General features: G+C 45.5%; 1 protein-coding gene across 4 annotated transcripts in view; it reads right to left on the reverse strand.

Annotated features, from left to right (window-relative positions):
• LOC115135911 (clathrin heavy chain 1-like) overlaps positions 1 to 19,307 on the reverse strand; it is a 50,940-nt gene that overhangs the window by 12,647 nt on the left and 18,986 nt on the right. For all 4 annotated transcript variants that reach the window (XM_065023705.1, XM_029671108.2, XM_029671113.2 and 1 more), the window contains exons 3-17: positions 18,516 to 18,784; positions 17,198 to 17,359; positions 16,838 to 16,951; positions 13,634 to 13,807; positions 10,238 to 10,435; positions 9,399 to 9,599; positions 8,685 to 8,837; positions 8,221 to 8,343; positions 4,948 to 5,085; positions 4,612 to 4,776; positions 3,589 to 3,769; positions 2,912 to 3,075; positions 802 to 927; positions 473 to 615; positions 41 to 275 (exon numbers count right to left, since the gene is read on the reverse strand). In XM_065023705.1, the coding sequence (XP_064879777.1) occupies positions 41 to 275; positions 473 to 615; positions 802 to 927; positions 2,912 to 3,075; positions 3,589 to 3,769; positions 4,612 to 4,776; positions 4,948 to 5,085; positions 8,221 to 8,343; positions 8,685 to 8,837; positions 9,399 to 9,599; positions 10,238 to 10,435; positions 13,634 to 13,807; positions 16,838 to 16,951; positions 17,198 to 17,359; positions 18,516 to 18,784 (2,546 nt within the window). The remainder of the gene's footprint in view (positions 1 to 40; positions 276 to 472; positions 616 to 801; positions 928 to 2,911; positions 3,076 to 3,588; positions 3,770 to 4,611; positions 4,777 to 4,947; positions 5,086 to 8,220; positions 8,344 to 8,684; positions 8,838 to 9,398; positions 9,600 to 10,237; positions 10,436 to 13,633; positions 13,808 to 16,837; positions 16,952 to 17,197; positions 17,360 to 18,515; positions 18,785 to 19,307) is intronic.

Consider the following 19,307-nt stretch of genomic DNA (forward strand, 5'->3'; position numbering starts at 1 on the left):
AACTACTTCCTATAAGAAGAGGAAGGGAGAAGCTACTGACGTTGATGAGTTCCTGGTCACACTGTCCTCTCTCGTAGGCAACGCAGGCCAGGTGGGGGTCCCTCTTCTCGCAGTACTTGCCCACCACGCGGCTGTCGTAGTAGGGGTTCTCACGCAGGAAGCGCTCGGGGTTGTTGTTACTGTCGATGTAGATCTTGGCCAGGGCATTGTGGGTAGCGGGCTCCTCACAGCCCTCATGGATACGGGCCTCCAGCCAGGGGAGGAGAAGCTTCAGTCTGAGGAGAGGGAGATGAGCCTGCTGACAACTACGGATGCTGATATCACAGCTAGTATAAAAAAAATACTAAGTAAGTAATACTTTATTTCATGATACCACAGTGTTTAAATAGGTTGGGGTGCTATAACAGCTACAATTAACCCTTCTAACTAGTAGTTTCTTTCTGCCATCTGATGAAAAAGGGTTGCGCTGTACCGGTTCCTCTTCTCCACCTCAGCCACCAGTTCATCAGTGGAGAACTGTCCTCTGACCACCAGGATCAGACTCTTAATGACGTCCTCAGAACAGTCCACGTCCAGAAGCCCTCCAATCACCACTGGTAGACGGCTGGGGTTCACCTAACACACACGTCAATATTCTTGGACACTGTGCATTTTCACTTTGGGGCAATTATCTTGAGCCTGCACTAGTTTAGGTGAACATGAAACTTAGTGATATCTTGCTTAAAAGTTTCTACATTTTGACAACTAGGATGCATGACAGTGTGTGTGTTTGAGCAAAAGTGTGTGACCACGTTCACTTACTTTCTGCACATAGATCTCAATGTATTTCTGCAGGTTGTTACGGTACAGGTAGAGGACCAGGTCATGGACAAAGTCGAAGCGGTCACACACAATGATGAGTGGGAGCTGGTCGGTCAGCTTGGCCTCCTGTCCAATCACAGAGTAGGGGCCAAGGTTAGCACGACATCGTTATGAGACGGAACATCTGATCAGAGCCCACCAATGACCACAGCCAAACCTGACATGTAAGGGTTGGGTTTAACCACGGATCGTAATGGCAAGTGTTAAAGTTGAGTGTTTTTTGTTGTTACTACCTGAATGTGTAGACGTTTAAGAAAGTAGCTCAAAATTAAGCAAGTAGTTAAAAAAAAGCTAGAGGTTTGATTGTAATCTTGTTGGGCTCATACAACCACTAATGTACAATGACAAAATAAATATTCGAATCACTGAATATGAAATTGGGATTTCATTTTCCAGTTTAAAATGATCCTGCTCATGTGATTTGAAAAATGTCACAATCGAGGAAAAAAGTAAATAAAAAATGTTTCAACTACAACGACAAATGGAAGGAGTCACGTTTTGAGAGATTAGAAGATGGTTAGGTATTGAAAACATTGTTTACTAGTATGGACAGAGAAAGAGGCAAAAAAGGAAAGAAACAAGAAAATGATCTAAGCCAAGTACAGCTCACTCACACATGTACACCGACGTAGGTCTCCCTCTGCAGGTACTATTGAGGTACTGCCACACACTCCCACTACTGGAGCCCACAACAGTAGACCCTCAACACAGTGCGTATTTTGCGGTTGTGTTTCCTGTGCGTGTTGTGTGTGTGATCACTGGCTGACTGCCATCAACACTCCTACAGGATTAATACACTGGGATTGAGTACCTCACAGCCCTGTAGAGCACTCCAAGGGTCTGCCACCAAAAAGACATCTAGCTTTAGCATGTTGTTGAAACTATATGGTTCCATCCCAAATGTCACCCTATTCCCTACAGAGTGCACTACTGTTGACCAGGGCCCATGCACTATATAGGGCATGAGGTGCTATTTGGGACTCAGTATATGATGAGGCCCATTGACTCCTCTTGCACAGCCAGGAAGACTGTTACAGTATGTGGGCATACCAGGTTATCTGGATGACGTTAAATTAGTTTCTGAATCCATTCACATAGGAAAACAAATTTAAATGCACCACAATAGCAATGCTTACTTGAGTTAATTTGTGCTGGCTAGACCTTACATACGGATAACAGAACTGCAACACCAAAACCTAACTTGACTTCAGCTCAGATAACAGCTAGGTATATATATATTTTTATTTGACCTTTATTTAACTAGGCAAGTCCGTCAAGAACAAATTCTTATTTTCAATGACGGCCTAGGAACAGTGGGTTAACTGCCTTCTTCGGGGGCAGAACGACAGATTTTTACAGTGTCAGCTCAGGGATTCGATCTTGCAACCTTCGGTTACAAGTCCAAAGCTCTAACCACCAGGCTACCTGCCGCCCCACTGTATATGCACAGTTACGAATCCAAAACAGAAGTACACTCACAACACCCTGTTGCTAGTAGCTCAGCTAACTGTAAAACTGCAGGTTTTGGACAGACAGAGTTTGGTGCACCCCATCATGGATGAATGGTTTTTGGGTACATTAACGGGTTGCGTCATTGTACTCGTCATACAAATCCCAGGTTTAATCCTGTATCTCTAGAAGTAAGTCAGGGGTGGCAGTGAAACTAAAATAAGGAGGGAGTCCTGTACTCGGGGATAGATTTACCTGGTACATGTCCTGCCATTCCACAGACAACAGGGAAAAGCACAAGAAATAACTGCCATCAGGAACTTCTTACCAATGAAGGCTAAATGAAAGCTTTTCACGAATGCTAGTGTTAGCAAGCACATCTACGTATTCATAGGATGGACAGAAGTTCAGAAGGTCAGATTTTGTCATTTAAATTCAATACAATTACAAAATAAAATGGTAAGGACAGACAATAGTGTGAGAATGAAAGAGAATAGAATAAAGTTAAACTAAAGAAAGATAGGATTTTTTTTATTTAAAGAGTATGTTTAGTCCATTGCATTTCATCTCCCTCTAGATACCTTCTCCCTCCATCTTTTACCTTGAGGAAGTTCTTGACTCGTTCGGGGTCGTAGCAGTTGCTCTCTCTGCAGATCCTCTCCACCTCTTTGATCTGTCCCGTCTTGCAGGCTGCCTGGATGTACTTGAAGTGGACCTCTAGGTCCTGGCTGAAGTTAACAATGGAACCCAGGAAGTAGAACAGACCTGGGACAAAGCATCACCATGGAGACAATGTCAGTCAAGAGGAAATACAGTACCAGACACCATGCCAGTCTGGCATGTCAGGACATCCAGTCAAGTTCAATTGTGAGCCATTGGCTGGAATATAGAACAGTGATTACAGTAAGGTGGCTGGCAACTATACCCCAAGAGACCGGAGCGGATGGCTACTGTTGCCATCTCATCACCCCTGGTTTAATTAAATGTACACCACACTTCAGGCTCCGTGTTTGTTTGCAAAGTTATTTGGACAATTGAGAACAGGGTCTCTCTCATCTAGTTTATTGAGCTGTACCATTATGATTGGCTACCTCCTATCTAGTCTACCCTGGGCTTAAAGAGGTCCAGCAGCCTGTCCTAGTGGCCACCCCTCCACTCCAGGACATTCTACAGAGCCTATGGACACTCTGTTGCCTCAGGCCTACTTGCTGGAAGATTGCTGGAAGAGAGCGTGATCTATGAAGCATAAGTGTGAAATAGTGTGGCTGTGTGTCTCACCCTCAAAACTCTTGAAGGACTCGAAGAGCTCCGTTAGAGAGTTGGTGGAGAGCTGCTCGTGGTACTTGGAAGCCACCTGGACACAGATCTGCAGGTTCTGACGGATGTTGGCAGACAACATGGCCCTCAGGCACTCCAGAGAGTCCTCCACTGAGAGGGAGCCAAAGAAGTTCACCAGCCACTAAGGAGAAAGAGAAAGATCATTTATTTTCCCTTAGCCATTCACACCTTCTACTATTTGCACGTTGTCACAACCTTGTACACAGCTAATTATAAAACATTATAATCGTTACATAACATTTTAAACTTTTATAATATAACATGTTATTCTTTTAAAACTTTAGTGTATTTAATGTTTACTGGTAATGTCTGATTACTGGCTAATCAAAAACAAAGCCCCTTTGAATAGAGAGGAGAGAAAGACAGGAGAAAAAGACAGGAGGCACAGAGGTAGAAGCAGCAGCAGAGCTAGATAATGTCATGAGGAAATACATGACAGTCATGTTCATCTAGCCAGGGTTCAGAACGGTCTGAATGGTTTGGCCTACAAACTAATATGACCCCACTTTTAATCAGTTCTGCTCTACGACCCACACGAGCAGCACGGGACTCATCTGAAGGTAGGCCAGTACCAGTCAAAAGATTTTATGGAAGTACAGTATATGGAAATACTTAAGTGCCCCTCAAAAAAGGGGTTAAATATGGGTAACAAATTATAATTTCCAGAGCTTCAGATATAGAACACTTTCAAACAGGACACTTTCAAACATGCCTCCTTTTTATACATTATTTTAGCAGGTAAGGCCAAATTCAATCCTTCATCAAATACATTTTTTTTTATTTATACATACAAGGGTCCTAAAAGTCCAAATCAAATTAATGATTTAGAATTTAATTGAAACAAATTTAATCTGGTTGTTTTTTCACACACAAGCTGGCACATATGAGAGGGGAGTGGCCCGAGTACTACTGTCATAGAGGGCTTTGAGGGGGGGGTGCCTGTAGAATTTGTAGGGTTACTACCTCTGGGTTGAGAAGGTGTGTGTGCACCACGGCCCGTTTGATGTCGTACAAGTCAGTGTAGTGCTCTAAAGCTCTCTGCAGCAGACCAGCCTTCTCACACAGCTGGGCTATGTGGGCACGGTCGTAGTTGGTGAACATCTGGTTGCCCAGGATGGCATCAGCAACCTACAGAGAAGGATAAGAATAGAACAGTGTTAACGTGTGAATGTCACTTACAGTCACGTTTGCTTTGAGCGCAAACAAATATTAAATTGGCATATTCTCAAAATGTAAGCGCTCCCCCTGTGTATGTGTGTGTGTGTGTGTGTGTGTGAGTGAGAGAGAGAGAGAGAGAACCTGTGGGGCGTGCATGAGGTTCATCTCCAGAAGGCGTGTCTGCAGCGGCCCCTCAGAAGGCCTGTTGTTTTTCAGGGCGTCCAATAGGAAGGAGGTACACTGCTGGATCAGGTTATACTCCATAAAGACATCCACGATCTGAACAGAAAGGGGCCCAGAGAGAAAGGAACAACGGTCAACATAAGACAGCCACTACACAGTGTTCAGGGGTTGCATTACAGTTCAGAAATCTGCCTTTTCAAAATGTTAGAAATCTGCGTTTTAAACTATTTCACCTGTGTTTTCTATGCAACGCTATTTGGCTAGAAGCCACACAAGTTAATGAGCTTAGAATGAAAAAAGCAATGAATTTTTTGCAAAAACAGTGCATGGCCATCACATTTCTAATGTTTATCATAGGAAGAATGTAGCAAGCTGCATTACCTAATGTTTTGCTTGAAGTTAATCCTGCATTTTACAGGAGAAACACTGGGAAAAGTACCGGAGAAAAGCTACAGAGTCAGAGCGCTGTATGCTGATATCAAGCAGAAATGACATTACCTGGCAGATTAGATCTGCTTTAAAAAACGCAGCAAGATATCTCTTATCAAATCTAATTCTATTTGTCACATACACATGGTTAGCAGATGTTAATGCGAGTGTAGCGAAATGCTTGTGCTTCTAGTTCCGACAATGCAGTAATAACCAACAAGTAATCTAACTAACAATTCCTAAACTACTGTCTTATACACAGTGTAAGGGGATAAAGAATATGTACATAAGGATATATGAATGAGTGATGGTACAGAGCAGCATAGGCAAGATACAGTAGATGGTATCGAGTACAGTATATACATATGAGATGAGTATGTAAACAAAGTGGCATAGTTAAAGTGGCTAGTGATACATGTATTACATAAGGATGCAGTCGATGATATAGAGTACAGTATATACGTATGCATATGAGATGAATAATGTAGGGTAAGTAACATTATATAAGGTAGCATTGTTTAAAGTGGCTAGTGATATATTTACATCATTTCCCATCAATTCCCATTATTAAAGTGGCCGGAGTTGAGTCAGTGTCAGTGTGTTGGCAGCAGCCACTCAATGTTAGTGGTGGCTGTTTAACAGTCTGATGGCTTTGAGATAGAAGCTGTTTTTCAGTCTCTCGGTCCCAGCTTTGATGCACCTGTACTGACCTCGCCTTCTGGATGATAGCGGGGTGAACAGGCAGTGGTTCGGGTGGTTGATGTCCTTGATGATCTTTATGGCCTTCCTGTAACATCGGGTGGTGTAGGTGTCCTGGAGGGCAGGTAGTTTGCCCCCGGTGATGCGTTGTGCAGACCTCACTACCCTCTGTAGAGCCTTACGGTTGAGGGCGGAGCAGTTGCCGTACCAGGCGGTGATACAGCCCGCCAGGATGCTCTCGATTGTGCATCTGTAGAAGTTGAGTGCTTTTGGTGACAAGCCAAATTTCTTCAGCCTCCTGAGGTTGAAGAGGCGTAGCTGCGCCTTCTTCACGATGCTGTCTGTGTGAGTGGACCAATTCAGTTTGTCTGTGATGTGTATGCCGAGGAACTTAAAACTTGCTACCCTCTCCACTATTGTTCCATCGATGTGGTTAGGGGGGTGTTCCCTCTGCTGTTTCCTGAAGTCCACAATCATCTCCTTAGTTTTGTTGACGTTGAGTGTGAGGTTATTTTCCTGACACCACACTCCGAGGGCCCTCACCTCCTCGTCGTTGTTGGTAATCAAGCCTACCACTGTAGTGTCGTCCGCAAACTTGATGATCGAGTTGGAGGCGTGCGTGGCCACACAGTCGTGGGTGAACAGGGAGTACAGGAGAGGGCTCAGAACGCACCCTTGTGGGGCCCCAGTGTTGAGGATCAGCGGGGAGGAGATGTTGTTGCCTACCCTCACCACCTGGGGGCGGCCCGTCAGGAAGTCCAGTACCCAGTTGCACAGGGCGGGGTCGAGACCCAGGGTCTCGAGCTTGATGACGAGCTTGGAGGGTACTATGGTGTTGAATGCCGAGCTGTAGTCGATGAACAGCATTCTCACATAGGTATTCCTCTTGTCCAGGTGGGTTAGGGCAGTGTGCAGTGTGGTTGAGATTGCATCGTCTGTGGACCTATTTGGGCGGTAAGCAAATTGGAGTGGGTCTAGGGTGTCAGGTAGGGTGGAGGTGATATGGTCCTTGACTAGTCTCTCAAAGCACTTCATGATGACGGAAGTGAGTGCTACGGGGCGGTAGTCGTTTAGCTCAGTTACCTTAGCTTTCTTGGGAACAGGAACAATGGTGGCCCTCTTGAAGCATGTGGGAACAGCAGACTGGTATAGGAATTGATTGAATATGTCCGTAAACACACCGGCCAGCTGGTCTGCGCATGCTCTGAGGGCGCGGCTGGGGATGCCGTCTGGGCCTGCAGCCTTGCGAGGGTTAACACGTTTAAATGTCTTACTCACCTCGGTTGCAGTGAAGGAGAGACCGCATGTTTTCGTTGCAGGCCGTGTCAGTGGCACTGTATTGTCCTCAAAGCGGGCAAAAAAGTTATTTAGTCTGCCTGGGAGCAAGACATCCTGGTCCGTGACTGGGCTGGATTTCTTCCTGTAGTCCGTGATTGACTGTAGACCCTGCCACATGCCTCTTGTGTCTGAGCCGTTGAATTGAGATTCTACTTTGTCTCTGTACTGACGCTTAGCTTGTTTGATAGCCTTGCGGAGGGAATAGCTGCACTGTTTGTATTCGGTCATGTTACCAGACACCTTGCCCTGATTAAAAGCAGTGGTTCGCGCTTTCAGTTTCACACGAATGCTGCCATCAATCCACGGTTTCTGGTTAGGGAATGTTTTAATCATTGCTATGGGAACGACATCTTCAACGCACGTTCTAATGAACTCGCACACCGAATCAGCGTATTCGTCAATGTTGTTATCTGACGCAATACGAAACATATGTGTTCCATCTTATTTTTCTGCATGAAACTCTGTATTAACGTGACCCCGGTATTTAGAAACACGTGTGGTTGAGCTTTGTGTTTGCAATATTGGGACTAATCGATTGGTTCCATTGTACCAGGCAAACTGAACTCTCAGAGCAATGAGAGTTCAGAGCAGACAGTCCTGTCCAGACAGGAGGAACATAATAGTGGAGCGTAAATGACATAGATGAGAGAGATAGCATGCTCTAGTCGAGGGGCCTCATCCCCTCTATCCTAAACCTTCCTCCATCTCTCATCTCGCCCTCCCCTGTTCCTCCTTCCTCCCTCTCCATCCATCCCTCCTACCAACCTGTGTGATGTCAGCCAGAGGCTCCTCGTCCTGGACCAGCATCTGGGAGAACTGCAGGCCCTGTTCTGGACTGATCCTCATCACGTTCCTCAACAGGAAGATCCAGTCTGGAGTGTAGCCCACCTACAGACACAGGAAGAGCAACCGTTACAACCACCAATAGACCATTTACAACCACCAATACACCATCCCGCTCCTCAACGTGCATATTTGTAATATTACATACCCCCACTCAAAAAAATGTAATTGTCATGTGACATACTTTTCATTCACACATCAAGCATCTAGCTAACAAAAGCAAAAACCCTCCTTGCAAACCCCAATTGGCCCCAGACCCATTCTAAAGCACCCCTCTGGATACTAAGACACAGCTCATCCACTTCCTCAACTGTGTCATGAGGAAACCAAACCAAGGAAAGGAAACAAGAACAGCAACGAAGCTCTGTCTCAGAGTGACAATGTACCTTCTTGGCATACAGGACTATCTTGGGGAACTGTCCGGTCTCAGCGAAGCACTGGATGACCTTGTTGGGTACATTGGCCCTCAGGTAGACGGAGAGAGCCAGGGTGGGGTCCACTGACTTCACCAGGTCCCCCAGCTCCTCAGAACACTCCAGCTAATAAGGGACAAAGTAGATTTCACCACAACTACCCTAGAGCAGTGGAGGCTCCTGAGGGGAGGACGGCTCATAATGGCTGGAACAGAGTCAATGGAATGGCATCAAACCATGTTTAATATCATTCCACATATTCTGCTCCAGCCATTACCACAAGCCCGTCCTCCCCAATTAAGGTGCCACCAACCTCCTGTGCCCGACAGGTAAATGACCCTAATGAGAAAAACATTGCTGAAACGTTATGTTTGGAATGTGCGTAATTACCATCAGGTGTTGGGTTAACACATTTTAATATTCACAATTAGTGTGAAGCAGAAAGCTCTGGGGTGGAAACATTGAGACTGACAAAGGAGATGCTAATATTGCCAAGCATGCTTTGGAGGGGCAAAAAAGGATTTAAATGCTCAGCAAAACAAACAGATTGGCTCATCTTAGAAAGGATTATCTTCCCAGTCATCTGGGTTGTTATCAACATGGACAGACACACAGCTTAGGAAAGACCTCTTCCTATAGAAGGTCAGATACCCATCTCTCCCCCCTTTGTCTGACACACAGTCACACCTTGTCCTCTTTGAGCCACTTCTCCAGCAGCTGCTTGCGTCCCTGCTGTAGGACGGGCCTGCACAGCTCCAGAGACTCAAACTTATTGAGCTGGCCCTGGTCCAGCAGGATGCCAAAGTACTGCAGCAGGGGAGAGGTCTGGCCCGGCTGGGCTGGCACACTCTGGAACTTACGGATGGTGTCTGGAGTACGCAGGATGCCCTGGAGAAGAGAGCAGAGACGGCACAACAAGACGTGTGGAGGGGTCAGCTGCAGTTTATACACACACACAGACAGAGATACTGCTGATATGTTTTGGAGAAGGTTTTGCTAAAAAACATACTGCACATATCGACATATTGTACATGCTGGGGGACACGCTCATTAGAACAGTCTGCATATCTACACTATAGACTCCAGTGATCAAATGACCCATTATTCACTTTTGTAGTGTATTGACATTACAAGACAAGAACAAACGGAAGGAAATGCACTTTGGTTGTAAAGATGTAGATATCAAAACTTTAAACTGTCCAGTGAAAATCTAACTTTTAAAATTTACTCATGTGGCCAAAGCATTTTTTAATTTTTATAAAACGCCTCAAACTTGTATCTCAAACAGACCGTTTCAAAAAGGCTTGCCACTACCTCATGTGATGTCACGCTGGCTCATTGGCTGAGCAGCTGTTTACTTGTCATTAATATTTATTGGAAGGAAAACCATTTCACTCATAATGTAATTAATTAAGGGTCATAGTAATCAGGAAAAACTAGACAGTTACTTTGACTTAAATTACATCACAGTGATGTGATCAGCTCACCCCTGGAGGGAGGCCTTGTACCGTTGATGTGTTCGTTACCTTTGGTGCGTTGGCGGCCACCTTGGCAGCTTCAGAGTAGTTTCCGCCGGCAAACAGGTTGTTGAACTTGCGCGCGAACAGCTCCTCGGCCCCGGCCAGGTTGTTACGGACGGCCATGCGCAGGGCAAGGTCTGGGTTCTGCAGCACATTGGTGATGTAAGGGATGATGTTCTCCTCCTCCACACACACTGACAGAACCTGGAGACAGAGACACACAGAGAGAAGAGTCTCTGGACATTATCCTAGACACAGCACAGGGGGAACCTGAGGGGACATTTCACAGATGTCAAAGGTATTGCTTAGTATCATTTTTCAAATGGTAGGTTGGATCTGTGGGTCATAGCAAGTCTCTACTTGTGGGTTGCAGATTAAGAGTGGATTGTGGCCTTTGTTGAATTAAGGAAAAATCTGAAGTATTTATAGGGTCACAAAAAAGCTTGAGAACTACTTAAAAATGCAACTTAAGAACTACTGTCACATGACTGGAGAAATTAAAAACAACATTGCACTCTACCATCTCACTAGTGTTTACTGCTCTAACTTGTTGACAGGGGGCTGTATCTACTATCTAGCTACAATGGCCTCTGTTCTTACACACTGTTCCCATTGACAGACATGTTGAGATGAAAGTATATACTCCAGATCAGGTAACTGACAGACAGGACAGTGAATGGCAGGCCAGAGGCAATCCAAGCTACAACTTCACAAGTAAACAAAGGACACAGACATGTGGAGGGGAACGTTAATTTGTTCACTTTTTTTTCCTCCTGCACCAACCCAGTTAGGCACCAGCTGGCCACATTGTTCAAAGAATACTCTAAATGACAAGCAACCAATCAGAGGGGAGAGGGACAGTGAGGTCAGAGGGGGGGAAATATATAACAAGAGCCCTGAATGGACCACTTTAAAATGGCCTCAGTCTGTAGTAGTCTCACTAACAGGCAGACGATTCAGGGCCTGTCAAACGCCATCAGCGTCAGTGCACTCAGTGACAACCATCTATGACGGACACTGCATAGTGTACCATAGACTCCGCTGCGTCGCATATATATTCCGGCAAGCACATTGAAGCACACACCGTTTGACTTCTTTGAGCATGGAGATAAAACAGAATTGAAACATGTCGAGGGCAATCTGGGCATATTGGGCTAAACACTATAACTGGTTGCGGAGGCATTGAGCCAGGTTGTGGGTAGGGGCTGGTATGGTAATAAATACATCAGTGTGTCAGTGTATGGTGTGCCTCTGGTGGGAGAGGCTCTATAGGGGGGACTAGGGGAGAGGAGAGGGGCCCTGCGATAAGCCCAGCAGGCCACAGCTGTTAACAGGCATGACTGCACCCCATTCTCCCCTTCACTCAGAGAGGGGTCAGAGACCACATCCCCAAATAATATGGGTGGGCCAATAAAGGGTGGGTGGGATGGAGGGAAAGAAAAATACAGTGGAGCTCTTAGTGTAGATATGCCCTCTCTACCACAGAGAGAGTGTGTGTGTGTGTGTGTGTGTGTGTGTGTGTGTGTGTGTGTGTGTGTGTGTGTGTGTGTGTGTAGGGGAGGAGGGAGAGGCTGCAGAGAAAGCGACCCAGGGGCAGGAGGGGATGAGCTGTGAGTCAAACCCTTAGACTACAGAGAGCTCTGACATCATCCACTACCATCCACAACTGGTTCTGACAGAGTGGAAGTCATCACATCTTGGCCCTCAACCAAGAAAACCCTTTTTATATCATTAGGACAACCACATCTAAAAAAATAGACCTCAGACACTGAGCTGCCAATGAGACGAGCCGTAGTATCGGTGTTACAGTGGCCTTGAATCAAACACACACAGTTGTGACTGACAACAAAGCTGACATCAGAGTCCTGTGATGCGGGGTGACTCTAGGGGCTGTGATTGGCTGACAGTCAGCAGTAAGAGGATTGGTGCCTCCCACTCAACATCATGTCCTGCTGAGAGGGGTAGTGGCTGTTTTTCTCCCTCTTACGCTCTCACTTTACTATTTTATCTCTCCAATTTATGAAGGGCAGCTTTGTGCAGCTTTTTGCAGTGATTCCTCCATCAAGGTCAGCCAGTGCCAGGCTGCAGACGCAGCATCTTGGACACGGACGGACGGCACACACTACACACACACACACAGAAGAGAAGATGTGAGCCCTACAGCTCCCTGTGTGGGACTCGATGGAGAAGAAAAGCACTGTAGGGACCTGCTTAACCAGCAGGCATCCCTATTACCAAAGCATTATGCTCTTAAGACATTCCAACTAATGAGCAATAAAACTACACAAGACTACTGTTGCTCCATTACAACTCCAGTTAGCTTGGCTACATCTTCAGCAGCCAAAGGGAAGCAAATTCATTCACTTATTAAATATTCCACTGACAAGAAGAGGATTAGGCCTAAATACATCCAATGCCATTCATTCACCTGAGCCCTAGTCAAGTGGAGGCTGTAGCCCAACCACTGTACTGTTTAGAAGCCACACCCTGCCAGTGTCTCTATGCCATTATCTACACCAACCACAGCCAGTCTGTGCTCACTGCTCTATGGAAACCCCCAGTCAATGTCTAGTGCTGTGTGCTCCAGTGTGTGTCTCTCTCAGATCAACTTTCCCTCCTCCACTCAATAATTCATGGGGTCTGTGGCCTGGCTGGAACATTCATCAGCTAGATGGATCCCATGATCCTGCTGTAATACCTTCACAGTGCAGGGTGTGTGTTGGAGGGGGCTCTCTCGCTGGTTCACCAGTGACACCTTGGATTATTAATAATGAACGCACAGCTCCTGGCTTAGATTGAGCCCCCTGACAACGGCAGGCCGGGGGAATTGTTTATTTATCCTGTTCGCTCAACGCCACTCGTCCACCTAACATTGATCCACTTCCCTGTGTTGCTCATTAAAACATGATTAAATATGAAAGAGGGTGTAATGTGGCGATTGTCTTATTGGGTCTTAGATGCGGTGGTGGTGGGTGGCATGTTCCATGGTACCGCTTGAGTAATCAGCGGTACCATAGGCTGTATAATGTATGGAATGCAGAGCAGTATCAGCCCAGCAGTGGTACAGTAATGAGGACGAAACACACTGGGCTGGGTTACAGTGGAGCACATCAACAGATATACCACTAGGGTTTCAACTAGCTGAATGGATTTCAATGTATTACGCTATATATTACATGATACACAGTGGAGGTGGTGGAAAATAATCTAATCATTATTGGAGGATGAGGTGAAGGTTCTCTTTACATTGTTCAACTCGAAACTCAAACATTGTGAAGTCAATCGTTCAATCAGGCCATATTTCTATCCCAACTTATTTTTACTCCAGACCACTGGGGGTAGAGGTGTGGATAAAGGAGGTAGGTTTGGAATAGAGGAGGGTGGGAGAGGTGGTATCTGTACCTGTCCTTTCCTGTTGACCCCAATGATGCCGGCAGTGGCTTCGTGAGGGGCCGTAACAAAGATGGTCTCTCCGCTGATCCTGTTCATGTAGATGCAGGTGCCAGTCTCCAGGTCATACAGGTGGATGTAGCCATATTTGGTGATGAGGAACACCACATCCTGCTTGGAGCTTATCTGAGAGGAAAAGGTGGAAAAACCAAATGTATAAAAATGTAAGCGCCAAGTATTATCGAAGGTTGAAAAATAAAAATCCTCCAAGGGCTGTACAGGTTTCTATCATTCATTGATGAATGAAAGAAAGGATATATAGAGCTCCCCTCTTCCTGTCCTAATCAACAGACACCTCAAAACAAAAATCGGTTGCGTACACATTTGTAGACATTTATCGCAAGTGAAGCGAAATTAGTGTTTCTAGTTTCAACAGTTAAGTAATACAAAACAATACACAAGGTGACTCTACAAGGTGTCGAAAGCATTCCACAGGGATGCTGGCCCATGTTGACTCCAATGCTTCCCACAGTTGTGTCAAGTTGGCTGGATGTCCATTGGGTGGTGGACCAATCTTGATACACAGGAAACTGTTCAGTGTGAAAAAAACAGCATTGTTCTTGACACAAACCGGTGCGCCTGGCACCTACTACCATACCCCGTTCAAGGGCACTTACATCTTCACATTGCCCATTCACCCTCCGAATGGCACACATACACATTCCATGTCACACGGCTTAAAAAACATTCACGGTCTCCTCCCCTTCATCTACACTGACTGAAGTGGATTATCAGTAAGGCATCATAGCGTTCAACTGGATTCACCTGGTCAGTGTATGTCATTGATAGATGTTTTGTACTGGATATACAGTGCATTCAAGTATTTAGACCCATTCCCTTATTCCACATTTTATTACGTTTAAGCCTTATTCTAAAAGTGATTAAATAAACTCCTCAATCTACACACAATACCAAGGTAAAAACAGGTTTAGACATTTTTGCAAATGTATTCAACAAAAACCATAAGAACCTTATTTACATAAGTATTCACACCCTTTGCTATGAGACTTGAAATTGAGCTCAGGTGCATCCTGTTAGCATTGATCTTTGAGATGTTTCTCCAACATGATTAGAGTCCACCTGTGGTAAATTCAATTGATTGGACATGATTTGGAAAGGCACACACCTGTCTATATAAAGGTCCCACAGTTGACAGTGCATGTCAGAGCAAAAACCAAGACTTGACGAAGGAATTGTTCGTAGAGCTCCAAGACAGGATTGCGTCAAGGCGCAGATCTGGTAGAGGGTATCAAAAAAACTCCTGCAGCATTGAAGGTCCAATAACACAGTGGCCTCCATTCTTATATGGAAGAAGTTTGGAACCACCAAGACTCTTCCTAGATCTGGTCACCTGGCCAAGCTGAGCAATCAGGGGAGAAGGGCCTTGGTCAGGGAGGTAACCAAGAACCCAATAGACACTCTGGAAGAGCTCTAGAGTTCCTCTGTGGAGATGGGAGAACCTTCCAGAAGGCAACCATCTCTACAGCACTCCACCAATCAGGCCTTTATGGTAGAGTGGCCAGACAAAGGCCACTCCTCAGTAAAAGGCACATGACAGCCCGCTTGGAATTTGCCAAAAGGCACCCGAAGGACTTTCAGAGCCATGAGAAACAAGATACTCTGATGAAACCAAGATTGAACCATTTGGCCTGAATGCCAAGCGTCACGTCTGGAGGAAACCAGGCACCATCCCTGCATGGTGGTGGCAGCATCATGCTGTCGGGATGTTTTTCAGAGGCAGGGACTGGGAGACTAGTAAGGTTTGAGTGAAAGATGAACGGAGCAGATGAAAACCTGCTCCAGAGCACTGGACCTCAGACTGGGGTGAAGGTTCACCTTCCAACAGGACAACGAGCACACAGCCAAGACAACACAGGAGTGGCTTCGGGACACGTCTCCGAATGTTCTTGAGTGGCCCAGGCAGAGCCCGGACTTGAACCTGATTGAACATCTCTGGAGAGACCTGAAAATAGCTGTGCAGAGAAGGGGAGAAACTCCCCAAATACAGGCGTGCCAAGCTTGTAACGTCATACCCAAGAAGACTCGAGGCTGTAATCGCTGCCAAAGCTGCTTCAACAAGGTACTGAGTAGAGTCTGAATACTAATGTAAATGTAGTATCCACTAGTTTGTTTTTAAATGTCTAAAAACCTGTTGTTTTTGCTATGTCATTATGGGGAATTGTGTGTAGATTGCTGAGGAATTGTTTTTATTAATGAATATTAGAATAAGGCTGTAACGTAACAAAATGCAGAAAAAGTCAAGGGGTCTGAAAACTTTCCCAAAGGCACTGTACATATGAAGTGGCTAAAACAGCACGTAAACATGATTAAAATGAGTGTTCAATGACTATGTACATAGGGCAGCAGTCTCTAAGGTGCAGGGTATATTACCGGGTGGTAGCCGGCTAGTAACAGTCACCAAAGTTCAGGGCAGGGTACTGAGCGGAGGCCAGCTAGTGGAGACTAACAGTCTCATGGCCTGGAGATAGAAGCTGTTTTTTTAGTCTCTAGGTCCCAGCTTTGATGCACCTATACAGTCTTGGCCTTCTAGATGGTAGTGGGGTGTACATGCAGTGGCTGAGGTCCATGATGATCTTCTTGGCCTTCCTGTGACACCAGTTGCTGTAAATGTCCTGGAGGGCAGGAAGTGTGCCCCCAATGATGCACTGGGCTGACCCCACCACCCTCTGGAGAGCACTGCGGTTGCAAACGGTGCAATTGCTGCACCAGGCAGTGATACAGCCTGACAAGATACTCTCAATAGTGCATCTGTAGAGGGGTCAAGCCAAATTTCTTCAGCCTCCTGAGGTTGAAGTGACACTTTTTGCACCTTCTTCAACACACTGTGTGTAAATGGACCATTTCAGGTCATCAGCGATGTACAGGCCCCTCTTCACTATGTGCAGTCAGAGACACAATGTCAGGCTGCCCTGGTCTAACAGGGGCAAACAGTGAAAAGTACAGTCCATGGTTCCTAACAGGCCATCACGAATGCCCTTTTCACAATAGTGCCGAATCTGATATTTTTTCACATTCTCCTTTCTAGCATGCAATTATGGTGAATCCGTAACCAGGCCACTGCAGCACAGCTTGGCATGGTTCAGTAGTGTGAAATGGGTATAAGAGTTATACGTACAGTACATATCTATTATGTACCTGCATGGCCACTGGGAAGTCATTCTGAGCCTCTGGAGGGAAGAACACATCCACTGCTTTCTTTGGAAAAGGCTGGTTCCCTGTGGCTGGGGTGCCCACCTCAATGATGTGCAACTACAGAGAGGATCATTGAGAGCAATGTCATTTACGGTCATCTAAGTGCTTAGCCAACGGGCAAAACTGGTTGCAATGACATCAATACAACCAGATTTCAACCACTTAGTGGTAATCTGGTTATAATTACGTTATTTAAAACCAGATTTGTGCGCTGAGTATTGTTAAGTGAAAACAATATATCTACCAACCACAATAGACTTTAACCTGCCAGCCCTGTCTCCCTCTTCTCCTCCCCTGTCCTACCTTTCCCCCAGCCTGTCCTCTCACAGCAAAGCAGAACAGTGTGGACTCCTCTGTGTTGCCCTCCATCTTGAACTGTGCGAAGCCTGCGGCGTGGCCCTCGATGGGCTGTGACACCTTCCTGTCCACAGAGTACAGCTGCATGGCACCCACCACACGGTTTTGCTGCAGCAGAGAAAACAGAAACCCGTTAACTACAGAGCAACAGGGTATGCAATGTTCTGCTTGGCAGTCAGTCGATGGAGTTTGATGATGCATACTAAGGCCACGCCACGTGTGTGATCAGGGATATTCACTATCATGGAGGTTTTCTATTTGATTAGGATCCCCATTATCTGTTGCGAAAGCAGCAGCTACTCTTCCTGGGGTCCACACAAAATATGACATAATACAGGATATTAATAGACAACAGCTCAAGGCCTGACCTTCATATACTTAAAATGTCAGTCTACATATCAGTACATACACACAATATCTAGGTCAAAAAGGGGACAGGCGTTGTGCAGTGATGTTGCTTTTATCTGTTTTTTTTAAACCAGGTTTGTTGTTAATTTCAACAACATGAGATGAAGGGAGTTCAATGCAATAATGGCTCTATATAATACTGGACGTCAACTTGAATTTGTGCTGGATTTGGGGACTGTGAAAAGATCCCCGGTGGCAAGTCTGGTGGGTGGGTGTGTGTCAGAGCTGTGTGCAAGTTGACTATGAAAACAATTGGATTTTCAACATTGTTTCTTATAAAAAATAATAAGTGATGCATTCAGTCTCTCCTCAACTCTTAGCTAAGAGATACTAGAATGCATAGTATTGATATTAGCCCTCTGATTACAGTGAAGAGCAAGATGTGCCGTTGTGTTCTGGGCCTGCTGCAGCTTAACTAGGTCCTTCAAAGCAGCACCAGACCATAAAGCCCCACAGTGGAGGTGTCATAATACCTATAAAAACCTAGCAGACAAATAGGGAAATGGTTCCAAACATTATTCCACCATTCATTTTTCACCATAGGGAATTTTAGAAACACTTGAAATAAGGGCTGTGTTTTGTGTAGGCTTACCCTGGCATGACGTTTTGATAACCATGTAAATCTCTCAGACAAGATGACTTATTATATTTGGCTCTATTCTCAGATCCAAAAATGCTACCTAGCATCAAAGTAGACATCATGCAAGAGCACAAGTCCCTGCAAACTAGCTTGCTTTGTGGAGTCAAAAAAATCAGAGCATCTCTATCACCGACAGACCTCTTCCCCACATTTACAACCATAATATAGTGAGTGCGCTCGCATGAATATGCATGAGTGTGTGTTTAAGACAGTAACCTGTGCGGAGATGCCAATGAGCAGCAGCCATCTCTGCTTGGCGTCAGTGCGGTAGTTGATGATTTGACAGCCCGCCAGGCTGGAGTGCCGGTCAAAGACTTTGATTGGCTGGGAGTCCCCCTCCATGCTCCAATGGTAGACGGCATTGTCAGTCACAAGTGCCACTGTGTTCAGGGAAATCCACTTCCAGAAGGTGACGTCATCAGTCATGGTGTGGGCCTTCATCTTGCTCTTCATCTCAATGTTAAAGATCTGAAGGGTTTTGGCGGCTGAGAGGGGCAGAGGGAGGAGAGAGAGGGGCATCGCATGGGAGAACTGTGGCTAATCTGAGAGCTAAATCAACACACACAGGTCAGAGTTATAGAGAGCCACACACACACACCGGACTGAGGGAAAGGTAAAGTAAATACCAAATTCCACTTGAGTAACGAGAGTCAAGCTCGAAATGTTGGTAGTCATGGCTCAGAGAGCATCAGGTAAGGAGGTCACCATGACTTACTAAAACACCAGTCAGAGTTTAAGAAAAGCAAAATGTTTACAGATAACCACAAATCTTACATATCTGCATCAAGGTCAAATATAAGAAGAGGAGAGGACTAATTAATACTTATGGACAGTATTAAAGGGAGAGGAAAGAGTGTTGCAGAATGTTTGGGGACTGGCAAATAAAACCACTTAAACTAATGGAGAAGAGGGGTTCTCAATAGTGATTAAGACTGCGCGTTGCTACATGTTATTTAATAGTGTTAATATATCAATGATAGGTTAGAAAAGGTTACTCACCTGTGTTTT

Source organism: Oncorhynchus nerka, linkage group LG10, assembly GCF_034236695.1.
Source record: "Oncorhynchus nerka isolate Pitt River linkage group LG10, Oner_Uvic_2.0, whole genome shotgun sequence".
In the NCBI taxonomy this organism is placed as follows: Eukaryota; Metazoa; Chordata; class Actinopteri; order Salmoniformes; family Salmonidae; genus Oncorhynchus; species Oncorhynchus nerka.